General features: G+C 43.1%; 1 protein-coding gene and 1 non-coding gene across 2 annotated transcripts; one reads left to right on the top strand and one right to left on the bottom strand.

Annotated features, from left to right (window-relative positions):
• Window positions 1-1935: 1935 nt before the first annotated feature.
• On the bottom strand, window positions 1936-12957 carry LOC131936375 (solute carrier family 15 member 4-like). The gene is made up of 12 exons (XM_059293323.1): window positions 12910-12957; window positions 12139-12406; window positions 11295-11452; window positions 10297-10361; window positions 9858-9997; window positions 9313-9482; window positions 5439-5491; window positions 4984-5160; window positions 3769-3955; window positions 3171-3368; window positions 2546-2680; window positions 1936-2234 (listed from the first exon to the last, which is right to left on the bottom strand). Exons 2-12 carry the CDS (start codon window positions 12399-12401, stop codon window positions 1936-1938), a joined length of 1845 nt encoding a protein of 614 aa, XP_059149306.1. The 5' UTR covers window positions 12402-12406; window positions 12910-12957.
• Trnar-ucg (transfer RNA arginine (anticodon UCG)) lies at window positions 11773-11845 on the top strand. Its single transcript has one exon. It is a non-coding gene; the product is annotated as a tRNA-Arg (tRNA).
• Window positions 12958-13109: the final 152 nt, after the last annotated feature.

Here is a 13109-nt window from a genome sequence, read left to right as displayed (position 1 = left end):
CAAATTTTCTCACGAGATCCTACGTGTTGTGTGCATGAATGTCTGACCCGCGGATTAGCCTGCCCTTTCGTACGTACACCTGTGTATACGTCACTTCCTCATTCTTAACACGTCATCAGACAATAGCAACAGACGATGGTGGCTGAGCTGTCGTCTGGTCAGTTCGTGTTGTAGGGCGTCACGTGATTGGGACTGTGTATAAGAATTGTGCTGATCGTGTTCACTAAATATGTGGTGCTGTAATTAATGTAAGTAAATTAAGGTTCCCTATTCGAACCTGACGTTCTATGGGGCAAGTGAAGTAGAGTTCACCTGTTTCTGTGATTAATTGAAGGCCAGATTTGATAGCTGGAAATTGTCTCACGATTTCAGACAGTGACCCAGGCACCAGTAAATCTTAGTATTTTGCTGACCATTACCCATTACCTCCCCCCCCCCCCCGCACCACATGATTTCAGACAATTTTAAATAAACCAGCACACACACATATAAATGACGACACACACAACATTGACCTTCATGACCCCTTGTTCACGTCACACGTCGTTGTGTTGTGGACAACATAAACATAATTTACCGCTATACACAAGACTAGTAACAGCATAAAGTAGTTCTAGTACCCAGCAGTTTCTTTATTTCGTGTATTCTACCATCAACAAGACTAGTAACAGCATAAAGTAGTTCTAGTACCCAGCAGTTTCTTTATTTCGTGTATTAAACCATCAACAAGACAAGTAACACAGCATAAAGTAGTTCTAGTATCCAATAGTTTCTTTATTTCGTTACTTCATGATGTCAAAACCTAGGAGGATGGGGGAAGGGGGAGGGCGGCGTATGTCTAGCAAGCCCAGTTGACTAGCCGAATGACCACTGTGTCAAACCATGTCTACGTGTTGAGATGGCCCCGTGAAACCACTGTTACGTTTGGTAAGACTGAGAGGCCCGGGTGTGGGGTGAGGGGGGAGTGGCGCTGGCAGCCCGGTCTTGTTAACACAGCTGTACGAGCACACTGAGGGGTCCTGTGTAAACCTCTGGCCTGATAACACATGTGTACATGCCGTGCTCAGCCCTCACATGTAAGCACTGTAAGGTGAGTCAGTCCTCACAGGTATATATTGTAAGCCTCACAGGTATATACTGTAAGGTAACTCAGCCCTCACAGGTATGTACTGTAAGGTAACTCAGCCCTCACAGGTATGTACTGTAAGGTAACTCAGCCCTCACAGGTATGTACTGTAAGGTAACTCAGCCCTCACAGGTATGTACTGTAAGGTAACTCAGCCCTCACAGGTATGTACTGTAAGGTAACTCAGCCCTCACAGGTATGTACTGTAAGGTAACTCAGCCCTCACAGGTATGTACTGTAAGGTAACTCAGCCCTCACAGGTATGTACTGTAAGGTAACTCAGCCCTCACAGGTATGTGCTGTGTAAGGTAACTCAGCCCTCACAGGTATGTACTGTAAGGTAACTCAGCCCTCACAGGTATGTGCTGTGTAAGGTAACTCAGCCCTCACAGGTATGTGCTGTGTAAGGTAACTCAGCCCTCACAGGTATGTACTGTAAGGTAACTCAGCCCTCACAGGTATGTGCTGTGTAAGGTAACTCAGCCCTCACAGGTATGTACTGTAAGGTAACTCAGCCCTCACAGGTATGTGCTGTGTAAGGTAACTCAGCCCTCACAGGTATGTAATGTAAGGTAACTCAGCCCTCACAGGTGTTTGCTGTAAGGTAACTCAGCCCTCACAGGTGTTTGCTGTAAGGTAACTCAGCCCTCACAGGTGTTTGCTGTAAGGTAACTCAGCCCTCACAGGTGTTTGCTGTAAGGTAACTCAGCCCTCAACAGATGTTTGCTGTAAGGTAACTCAGCCCTCACAGGTATGTGCTGTAAGGTAACTCAGCCCTCACAGGTGTTTGCTGTAAGGTAACTCAGCCTTCACAGGTATGTGCTGTAAGGTAACTCCCCATGTCGGTCTTTGGTTTCCCCTTCTGATATGATCTGTGAGTCGTCATCAGGGATAGCTCTGACAGAGCTTAACCTCTCGGTGACGGTACTTAAGCTCTCAGTGACGGAGCTTAAGCTCTCTGATTCAGTCAAGCTAGCAGGAGAGTTTCTATATTTGAAAAACTTTGCGACTGCGCAGAAGATGAGGAAGTTGGCGGCCATTAATCCAGCCAAGAAAAACATCAAATTTTCCATTTTCACCGAGTTGATTTCGTCACCGTACCAGGGGTCTGAAAAATAAACAAAACTTTAGTGACTTAGTGAACCCTTGACCACTCATCTGACCCAGTGACCTCCTTGACCACTCATCTCATCTAGTTACCCCCTTGACCACCCACCTGACCTAGTGATCTACTTAACCACCCACCTGATTTAGTGACCTACTTGACCACTCATCTGACCCAGTGACCTTCTTGACCACCTACCTGACCTAGTGACCTCGTTGACCACCCACCTGACCTAGTGACCTCCTTGACTACTCATCTGACCCTGAGACCACCTTGACCACCCACCTGACCTAGTGACCTACTTGACCACTCACCGAACCTAGTGACCTCCTTGACCACCAGTATAATGGCCATAGACAGTAAGTTCCCCATCCCCCACGCTGCCAGAAACAAGCCTGTCAGGAGTCCCTGGAGACTGGCCGGTGCCTGGGCGTAGGCGAACTCTAGGCCTGGTGGACGACATCGTCAAGGCCATTAGTGGACAACATCGTCAAGGTCATTAGTGGACAACATCGTCAAAGTAATTAATGAACAATAATAGCTTGGTCGTTTTAATAGACGAACCAATAATGTAATGTATGCATTGCTAGTCATCCATATTTACACAAATCTCACATGCAACACATCATCCCACATCCAACATGTAATCCAGCTAACATAGCATGCAGCATCCACGTCATCAAACATCCAACACATCATCCCACACCCAACACATCATCCCTCATCCAACACATCATCCCACACCCAACACATCATCCCTCATCCAACACATCATCCCACACCCAACACATCATCCCACATCCAACACATCATCCCACATCCAACACATCATCCCTCATCCAACACATCATCCCACATCCAGCACATCATCCCACATACAACACATCATCCCACATCCAGCACATCATCCTACATCCAACACACCATCCGACAACTCACACGTGACGCTAGTGAAGATCTCGCTAGCCCCTATCAGCGCAAACTGCGGGACCTGCGTCAACACCGACAGCGACGAGGCTGTGAAGTTTTCATTGGCCAGCGTCTGGACATGTGACCCCCCGTGCATGACGTCCTTCCTGTAGACCTCGACCACCCCGGACACCAGCACAGCTAGGATGGACAGGACCATGCCAATACCTGGGGACAGAGCCGGAAATACTCAGGGTTTCTTTCTGATATTTTCTCCTGGGGGGGGGCACTTAAAATTTCCAAAAAGGGGGGGGGGGTTAAAGTATTTATCTAATTTTTTTTTCAAATTTTATTTCTATGTCTATGAGGTGATGTGGGGAGGGGAGATTGGGGCCTGGGGGTGGCTGAGCCACCCTTGCCCCGGGGAGATGGTTGAAAGAAAATGTTAACTTAACATTAGACCTAACCCTATCTCCAGCTTACAAAAATACTTGACCTCACTCTCAGACCTGCTGTGTCCTGCCTGTATTTACCGAATGTTTAACCGTGAATTTTACTTGAGTATTCCGTATACAAAATGTTCGATAATTGAAGACAAACGAAAACAGTAAGAAAAAAGAATACCCACCTATTCGCTTCAAATGGGTCAGTGGTAAGCCAATCCTCGTCATGAAGGGGTAGACGAGTCTATCGATGAGGGGGATCAGGATGATGATGACGATGTTACCCACGATGTTGAGCATGGCAGCTGGGATCTTGCCACCCCCCACACGCACGTCCATTCGCTCGGACTGGACGAAGAAAGAGCTGGTGGTCTGTGGGATAGCACGGTCAGGTTAGGGGTCATCTGTTGTGACGTGTACATGAGGGGGGGGGTCATAGCACGGCTAGGTTAGGGGTCATCTGTTGTGATGTGTTCATGATGGGGGTCATCTGTTGTGATGTGTTCATGATGGGGGTCATCTGTTGTGATGTGTTCATGATGGGGGGGGGGAGGGTAATAACACGGCTAGGTTAGGGGTCATCTGTTGTGATGTGTTCATAATGGGGGTCATCTGTTGTGATGTGTAAATGATGAGGGGGGGGTTAACGCGGCTAGTTTAGGGGTCGTCTGTTGTGACGTGTACATGATGGGGGGGGGGGTCATAACACGGCTAGGTTAGGGGTCATTTGTTGTGACTTGTATATAATTGGGGGGGGGGATTTAACGCGGCTAGTTTAGGGGTCGTCTGTTGTGATGGGGGGGTCATAACACGGCTAGGTTAGGGGTCATCTGTTGTGACCTGTACATATCGGGGGGGGGGACATCTGTTGTGACGTGTACATGATGGGGGGGGGGGGTCATAGCACGGCTAGGTTAGGGGTCATGCGTTATGTACATGATAGGGGTCATAACACGAATAGGTTGGGTTTCATTCACTATGACGTTCCCACTTAGGGGATCATAACACGGTTAGGTTCGGGGATAATTCAATTTAACGTCCACGGAGAGTGTCAGGTGGGGGGGGTCACATAAGGGGTCAATCATTATGATATCCACACGAGGGCGTACCTACATTATCACGTTTGCGTGAGTAAGAGGCGGGGGGGGGGGGGGAGCGGAGTATAATATGACCTGATTTCAACTATACAAACTGACAGTTGTGATGTTTTGTCCCCGTTTGCTGTGAGGAGGGGGGGGGGGGCACTTAAAAATCATATTTGACCACATTATAATATTGTTTATGAATTTTAAAATTTCTCAAACGTTTTCCAAAGGATGACCTCTTTCCAACGAAAGTAGAAACGGATTTAGGAAAACACAACAAGGATCAAGACAAAAATAACAATAAAGGTCAACAACCTGTGAGTATACGGCGTAGTACATGATGACAAGCAGGGCAAATGGCGTCACGGCTATGACGTCAGCCATTCCATCCACAGTGACGTCATCAAACGTCCCGCCAAAGCTTTTCTTCGCCCGGGCAAACAGACGACACTCCGAGCCTTCGGAAAGATCCGGACGTGTGGCAGGCGTGGGCTAAAAATAGAATCCACGAGTTGTTTGGTTACTATGACCCAATTTGTTAAAAGAAGAATCCACATTATGTTGTAAATATGTAGGGGTGGGAATGTGATTTTACTGCTGGTATTTTAATCTAAAGCCAGAGGTAGAAGACTTGAAGGTTTAACGGCAAGACAGATAGAAATTGTTAAACATGGCAGTTAACACTGGTTTAACATGACAAGTAATGACAGAGCAAGTAATGACAACACGTTAACATGGTTTAACACAGCATAAAGACAACAAGAGCTTACCTTACAACAGCCAGCTTGTCGTATAACTTTCATTGCTGTGGTCAACACACTACCTGTGGATGCCAGACATACTTGTTATAAGTCTTCGTTGTTTCATGCATACTTGTTTAAAGTCTTCGTTGTTTCATGCATACTTGTTTAAAGTCTTCGTTGTTTCATGCATACTTGTTTAAAGTCTTCGTTGTTTCATGCATACTTGTTATAAGTCTTCGTTGTTTCATGCATACTTGTTTAAAGTCTTCGTTGTTTCATGCATACTTGTTATAAGTATTTGTTGTTTCATGCATACTTGTTATAAGTCTTCGTTGTTTCATGCTTACCTGTTGTAAGTCTTCGTTGTTTCATGCATACCTGCTGTAAGTCTTCGTTGTTTCATGCTTACCTGTTGTAAGTCTTCGTTGTTTCATGCATACCTGCTGTAAGTCTTCGTTGTTTCATGCTTACCTGTTGTAAGTCTTCGTTGTTTCATGCTTACCTGTTGTAAGTCTTCGTTGTTTCATGCTTACCTGTTGTAAGTCTTCGTTGTTTCATGCATACCTGCTGTAAGTCTTCGTTGTTTCATGCTTACCTGTTGTAAGTCTTCGTTGTTTCATGCATACCTGCTGTAAGTCTTCGTTGTTTCATGCTTACCTGTTGTAAGTCTTCGTTGTTTCATGCTTACCTGTTGTAAGTCTTCGTTGTTTCATGCTTACCTGTTGTAAGTCTTCGTTGTTTCATGCATACCTGTTGTAAGTCTTCGTTGTTTCATGCTTACCTGTTGTTTCATTGTTGTACAAGACATACCTGCTATAAGTCTTCGTTGTTTCGTGCATACCTGTTGTAAGTCTTCGTTGTTTCATGCATACCTGTTGTTTCATTGTTGTACAAGACATACCTGCTATAAGTCTTCGTTGTTTCATGCATACCTGTTATAAGTCTTCGTTGTTTCATGCATACTTGTTATAAGTCTTCGTTGTTTCATGCATACTTGTTATAAGTATTCGTTGTTTCATACATACTTGTTATAAGTATTCGTTGTTTCATGCATACTAGTTATAAGTATTCGTTGTTTCATGCATACTTGTTATAAGTCTTCGTTGTTTCATGCATACTTGTTATAAGTCTTCGTTGTTTCATGCATACTTGTTATAAGTATTCGCTGTTTCATGCATACTTGTTATAAGTATTCGTTGTTTCATACATACCTGTTGTTTCATTGTTGTACAAGACATACCTGCTATAAGTCTTCGTTGTTTCATGCATACTTGTCATAAGTCTTCGTTGTTTCATGCATACTTGTTATAAGTATTCGTTGTTTCATGCATACTTGTTATAAGTATTCGTTGTTTCATGCATACTTGTTATAAGTATTCGTTGTTTCATGCATACTTGTTATAAGTCTTCGTTGTTTCATGCATACTTGTTATAAGTATTCGTTGTTTCATGCATACTTGTTATAAGTCTTCGTTGTTTCATGCATACTTGTTATAAGTCTTCGTTGTTTCATGCATACTTGTTATAAGTCTTCGCTGTTTCATGCATACTTGTTATAAGTATTCGTTGTTTCATACATACCTGTTGTTTCATTGTTGTACAAGACATACCTGCTCTAAGTCTTCGTTGTTTCATGCATACTTGTTATAAGTCTTCGTTGTTTCATGCATACTTGTTATAAGTATTCGTTGTTTCATGCATACTTGTTATAAGTCTTCGTTGTTTCATGCATACTTGTTATAAGTATTCGTTGTTTCATGCATACTTGTTATAAGTCTTCGTTGTTTCATGCATACTTGTTATAAGTATTCGTTGTTTCATGCATACTTGTTATAAGTATTCGTTGTTTCATGCATACTTGTTATAAGTATTCGTTGTTTCATGCATATTTGTTATAAGTCTTCGTTGTTTCATGCATACCTGTTGTTTCATTGTTGTACAAGACATACCTGCTATAAGTCTTCGTTGTTTCATGCATACTTGTTATAAGTCTTCGTTGTTTCATGCATACTTGTTATAAGTCTTCGTTGTTTCATGCATACTTGTTATAAGTATTCGTTGTTTCATGCATACTTGTTATAAGTCTTCGTTGTTTCATGCATACTTGTTATAAGTATTCGTTGTTTCATGCATACTTGTTATAAGTATTCGTTGTTTCATGCATACTTGTTATAAGTATTCGTTGTTTCATGCATATTTGTTATAAGTCTTCGTTGTTTCATGCATACCTGTTGTTTCATTGTTGTACAAGACATACCTGCTATAAGTCTTCGTTGTTTCATGCATACTTGTTATAAGTCTTCGTTGTTTCATGCATACTTGTTATAAGTCTTCGTTGTTTCATGCATACTTGTTATAAGTATTCGTTGTTTCATGCATACTTGTTATAAGTCTTCGTTGTTTCATGCATACTTGTTATAAGTATTCGTTGTTTCATGCATATTTGTTATAAGTCTTCGTTGTTTCATGCATACCTGTTGTTTCATTGTTGTACAAGACATACCTGCTATAAGTCTTCGTTGTTTCATGCATACTTGTTATAAGTCTTCGTTGTTTCATGCATACTTGTTATAAGTCTTCGTTGTTTCATGCATACTTGTTATAAGTCTTCGTTGTTTCATGCATACTTGTTATAAGTATTCGTTTTTTCATGCATACTTGTTATAAGTCTTCGTTGTTTCATGCATACTTGTTATAAGTCTTCGTTGTTTCATGCATACTTGTTATAAGTCTTCGTTGTTTCATGCTTACCTGTTGTAAGTCTTCGTTGTTTCATGCATACCTGTTATAAGTCTTCGTTGTTTCATGCATACCTGTTATAAGTCTTCGTTGTTTCATGCATACCTGTTGTGTCATCGTTGTACCAGACATACCTGCTATAAGTCTTCGTCCTTTCATGCATACCCGTTCTGTCATTGTTGTACCAGACATACCTGCTGTCTTCGTCGTTCTTAACATATCTGTTCTAAGTCATCTTGTTCTAAACATATCTGTTCTAAGTCATCTTGTTCTTAACATATCTGTTCTAAGTCATCTTGTTCTAAACATATCTGTTCTAAGTCATCTTGTTCTTAACATATCTGTTCTAAGTCATCTTGTTCTAAACATATCTGTTCTAAGTCATCTTGTTCTAAACATATCTGTTCTAAGTCATCTTGTTCTAAACATATCTGTTCTAAGTCATCTTGTTCTAAACATATCTGTTCTAAGTCATCGTGTTCTTAACATATCTGTTCTAAGTCATCTTGTTCTAAACATACCTGTTCTAAGTCATCTTGTTCTAAGTCATGTAGCGCCACAGAACATAGATATTGTTGTGAACAGATTTTGCATTTGTTTTGGAAAAGGTTCTCAGAACAATGCGCATTTTTCTGTGTACGCAATTTTTCCCGTATGCGTTAAGTTATGTTTGCATATTTTTTGGTGACATTTTTCCTACGCATATTTTTCCGGCCAACATTGATGACATGCGTGCATTGAGCTCACATCATACGATCAACCACAGAGTTTCTTCCAGGCATCTCTTCGAACAATAGTCTACTCCCTCCCCCGAAGGAAATGGAATTTATATAGAAAATATATACATTTAACAGTGTCCGCCCCCCCCCCCCGTAAAAAGTCTACCCCCCCCCCCCCCGAAAATTTCAACTGCCCCCCCCCCCCCCAAAGAAAAAAGTCTGGAAGAAATACTGATCAACCAGCCGACATAGTACTCATCCTGGGGCCTGGTGCAGGCGTAAAGGTTTCTCGGGGCCGTGAAGACTAGGATCTAGGGGGGGGGGGGGCATGTTGACCAGACGGTACTCACCCTGGGGCCTGGTGCAGGTGTAAAGTTTTCTCGGGGCCGTGAAGACTGGGATCTGGAGGGGGGGGGGGGGCATGTTGACCAGACGATACTCACCCTGGGGCCTGGTGCAGGTGTAAAGTTTTCTCGGGGCCGTGAAGATTGGGATCTGGAGGGCCGCGCTGACCAGGGCTGGCACAAGCCCCCACGTGAAGCTCACGTTCTGCTGGATGTAGGCCACGCCCGAGTAGGCCACGAGGGCGCCGATGTTGATCACCCAGTAGTACCTGACCAGAGGGGGGGGGGTAAAGTGGGGACTGTCAGAGGGGTGGCAAATGCCTCTAACTACCTAGCAACTGGAGGACTAACTACCTTAAACTAACCAACTGATGGACTGTATCCACCAGTTGAATGACTAACTACCCCTAACTACCCACCAGTTGAATGACAAACTACCCTTAACTACCCACCAGTTAAATGACTAACTACCCTAACTACCAACCAGTTGAATTACTAACTATCCTAACTACCCACCAGTTGAATGACTAACTACCCTAACTACCCACCAGTTGAATTACTAACTATCCTAACTACCCACCAGTTGAATGACTAACTACCCTAACTACCCACCAGTTGAATGACTAACTACCCTAACTACCCACCAGTTGAAGAACGATCGGACCGCACCATCGCCCAGACTTTCCAGTTGCTCTGCGCCAAAGGGGCTAATGTTGGCCTTGACCCCGCCCGTTCCCAAGGTCAGCAGGAAAATGCCCAAAAGATAAACGACACTTTTGCCTGTCTGAGATTGTGGAGAAAAGTGTTTGACAAAATGTTTTCGTTACAAACAGACATTTAGACAAAAACGTATAGCTAAATGTATACACTTAAAAATAAAGTTAGTTCATCAATGACGTCACGCCTTTTGACATTTTTATCCTCGTCACACGCAAGAGTTGGCCGCCATTTATGGACCAGCCCACTTTTTAAAATTAGACAAATAAAGATCAAAATTAGACTGGATTAAAATGTTTCCCTCCAATAAACTAATGTAGAAATCACATGTCACCAATGAAGATCCCGGAATTACGTCATAATTACCTGAGACAACTCCTGATCAAACCACAGATCGAAGTGTATCGATGACGCCTGGATCAACAGGACGGCTGGGGATGATCAGAAAATAGACCACTCATCACGTGACTGAATTTAACGGTTTGGAAATTTATTTTTTAGCTAAATTGTGAATATTTTTTATATTAGTTATAATTATTATTTTGAAGGGGTGCGGATTATCTTCGCGATCTCTCTTGGAGTTTTACTATCTTTAAATAGTTTTTTTTTGAGTTCATCAGTTATTTAATTTGCAATAACTTTTGTTACTTTAAGTAATAATAGATTTTAAATCTAATAACTTGAACTCACAGATTGTAATTTTTACTTTCTCGTATACGAAGTATAGAGAAAATATTGTAAAGTGATCATTAAAAAGTTGAACTCACCAAACAAATTAAGGAACAAAGAGAAACAAATGGTAGGAAACCTGCCAGTCCAACTGTCGGACACCAACCCGCCCAGGACAGGAAACAGGTTGGACAGGGCTGAAACAGAGGGTTGGTTGTGGTCAGTACTGGTAGACAGAGAGACATGAAACAGAAGGTAGGTAGGTTGTGGTCAGTACTGTCAAAGTGTGGCTGTATTTGTGTTGTTCTTATAATATGGTCAGCATTAAGTGCTCAGTACTGGTCAATACCTGGCTTTGTTAGTTTATTTTTATAACATAACATTAGACCGACAAATATTAAGTGGTCAGTTTTAGCCAGTGACAAGTGCAGTACAGCACCCTGATGATGGTAAGCCATTACCCCTCAGTCATCGCCACCCCCGTATCCCCAGGTCTCACCATTAAAGAGTAAACTGACGGCTGTGGCGTCCACAGTGCACCCCCCCCTGCCATTACCCCCCCCCCCCCACCAGAGCTCACCATTAAAGAGTAAACTGACGGCTGTGGCGTCCACAGTGCACCCCCCCCCTGCCATTACCCCTACCCCCCTGCCCCTACCCCCCTGCCATTACCCCCCCCCCCCACCAGAGCTCACCATTAAAGAGTAAACTGACGGCTGTGGCGTCCACCGTGCTCATCCCCAGCTGACTGGTGCAGTAGAGTAGCATGTTGGCGCTCACCGAGTAGAAGCTCAGCCTCTCCAACATCTCGGTCACCAGCACACACAAGGTCACGGTCAGCTTGCTCGTGGCGCTAAAAATAGATTGTACAACTATAGTGAACAACTCGCCGATTGTGTAAAAACACATAACAAAACATCTCGCCGAATTTCCCACTTCCCACAAAATAACTACTTCACACTCAAATTCCAATACAAATAAAAAACCCACTATTTTCCCACTTACCAACCATCTTGGAATATGGAAACTTTCGCCAACAAAAGCCCCAAATAAATCTACCCATTTAGACTACCCTTTCACACTAGTCGAGGTCTGAATCACCTAATGGTTGATAGACCAGCATTCGAGCAGATGAAATGTGAAGAAATATCATAGCTGATTTCCCATCATACAGGTCATGTGGCCTAACGGATAAGGCGTCTGACTTCGGATCAGAAGATTGCGAGTTCGAGTCTCGTCAGGATCGTGAATATGTTGGCCATCATATTTTGATAATTTCAATGGCTATTTTTTTACTATTATATCTCAATAAGCCATGAGGTCAACCGGTGGGGTACTGATCGTTGACCAATGGGCTACTGATGGTATGAGTGTGATCAACCGATGGTCTACTGATGGTATGCGTATGGTTAACAGATGGTAAGGTGTGCAGTGAATGATTAGGACACGTAAAAATATCACACTCACACTACTCGCAGGAAATAAAATGTTTCCTCAACACAAAAACTGGCGAATTTTCTAAGGTATCCACAAACATACCGGAAAATACTTGTGTTGGGCAGCTGGTTAAGATCTTGCTGACCCCTAGGGAGCTGACCTGCTTCAGAATGACCCTTAAACGACTTTTGCTGCTCTTGGTGACTGAATGGGATGTCCGCCTCTTTAACAGCCGGGTTGGTAACATGGTCTGTGTGGCCAACCATGGGGTTGTCATGCCAACCCTTTGTATTGGCGAAGGACAAATCATCTACTAGGTCAAGCGCTGGGTTGCTATAGCAACCAGTGCCCACTTGTTCTGTCATCTTACCTATTGAACAGAGTGTCTTTTATTTAGGAATACATTTGTCTAGAGCAGGGGTCTCCAAACTACGGCCCGCGGGCCGGATGCGGCCCTCAAAGTCCTCTCATCCGGCCCGCGGAGGTCTTTTTGTCCAAGGAAAAATCGTTTGTTGGTGATGGCTGAGGAACTTTGCCCAGAAAAATCAAAGACATGCCTGGAAGAAACTGGCCCCCGAACTGAAATTTGATAGTTAATGCGGCCCTCGGACTGAAAAGTTTGGAGACCCCTGGTCTAGAGTCTAAACATAGCTTTACTTTGGGTTTTGTTTAGCCGAACTATATATATATATATATATATATATATATATATATATATATATATATATATATATATATATATATATATATATAATGTACAATTTATAAAACGTAACAGTAAATATTCCTACCTGGGGTAAAAACACGGAAGATCACAAAAAATGAATACGAATAAGAAACGAATGAAATAGCCTACCTTTGTGACTTTTTTACCTGTCTCACCTGGAGAAGACTGACACAAATGTAACCCACTTCTAGTCCGGCTACACAGGGTCAGTTGCTACGTGTCAGCTATACCTCCCCCCTCCACCCACCTCCCCCCATCCTGTTTGTGACCCCTGCTGCCCCAGGGTAGGGTTAGATGACAGGGGACAGTACTCACATACCAGGATTTCCTACACGACTCCGGATCT

The sequence above is a fragment of the Physella acuta genome, unplaced genomic scaffold (genome assembly GCF_028476545.2).
Source record: "Physella acuta isolate Inbredline_101_S28 unplaced genomic scaffold, ASM2847654v3 ptg000177l, whole genome shotgun sequence".
Classification (NCBI taxonomy): Eukaryota; Metazoa; Mollusca; class Gastropoda; family Physidae; genus Physella; species Physella acuta.
This window is presented reverse-complemented; position numbering and strand designations above follow the sequence as displayed.

Coding starts and splice junctions, on each gene's coding strand:
- LOC131936375 (XM_059293323.1), bottom strand. CDS start 12,401: ATGACAGAACAAGTGGGCACTGGTTGCTATAGCAACCCAGCGCTTGAC. Junction 5,161..5,438: donor GACAAGCTGGCTGTTGTAAG/GTAAGCTCTTGT, acceptor TTCTATTTTTAG/CCCACGCCTGCCACACGTCC. Junction 2,681..3,170: donor GATCTTCACTAGCGTCACGT/GTGAGTTGTCGG, acceptor GTCGTCCACCAG/GCCTAGAGTTCGCCTACGCC.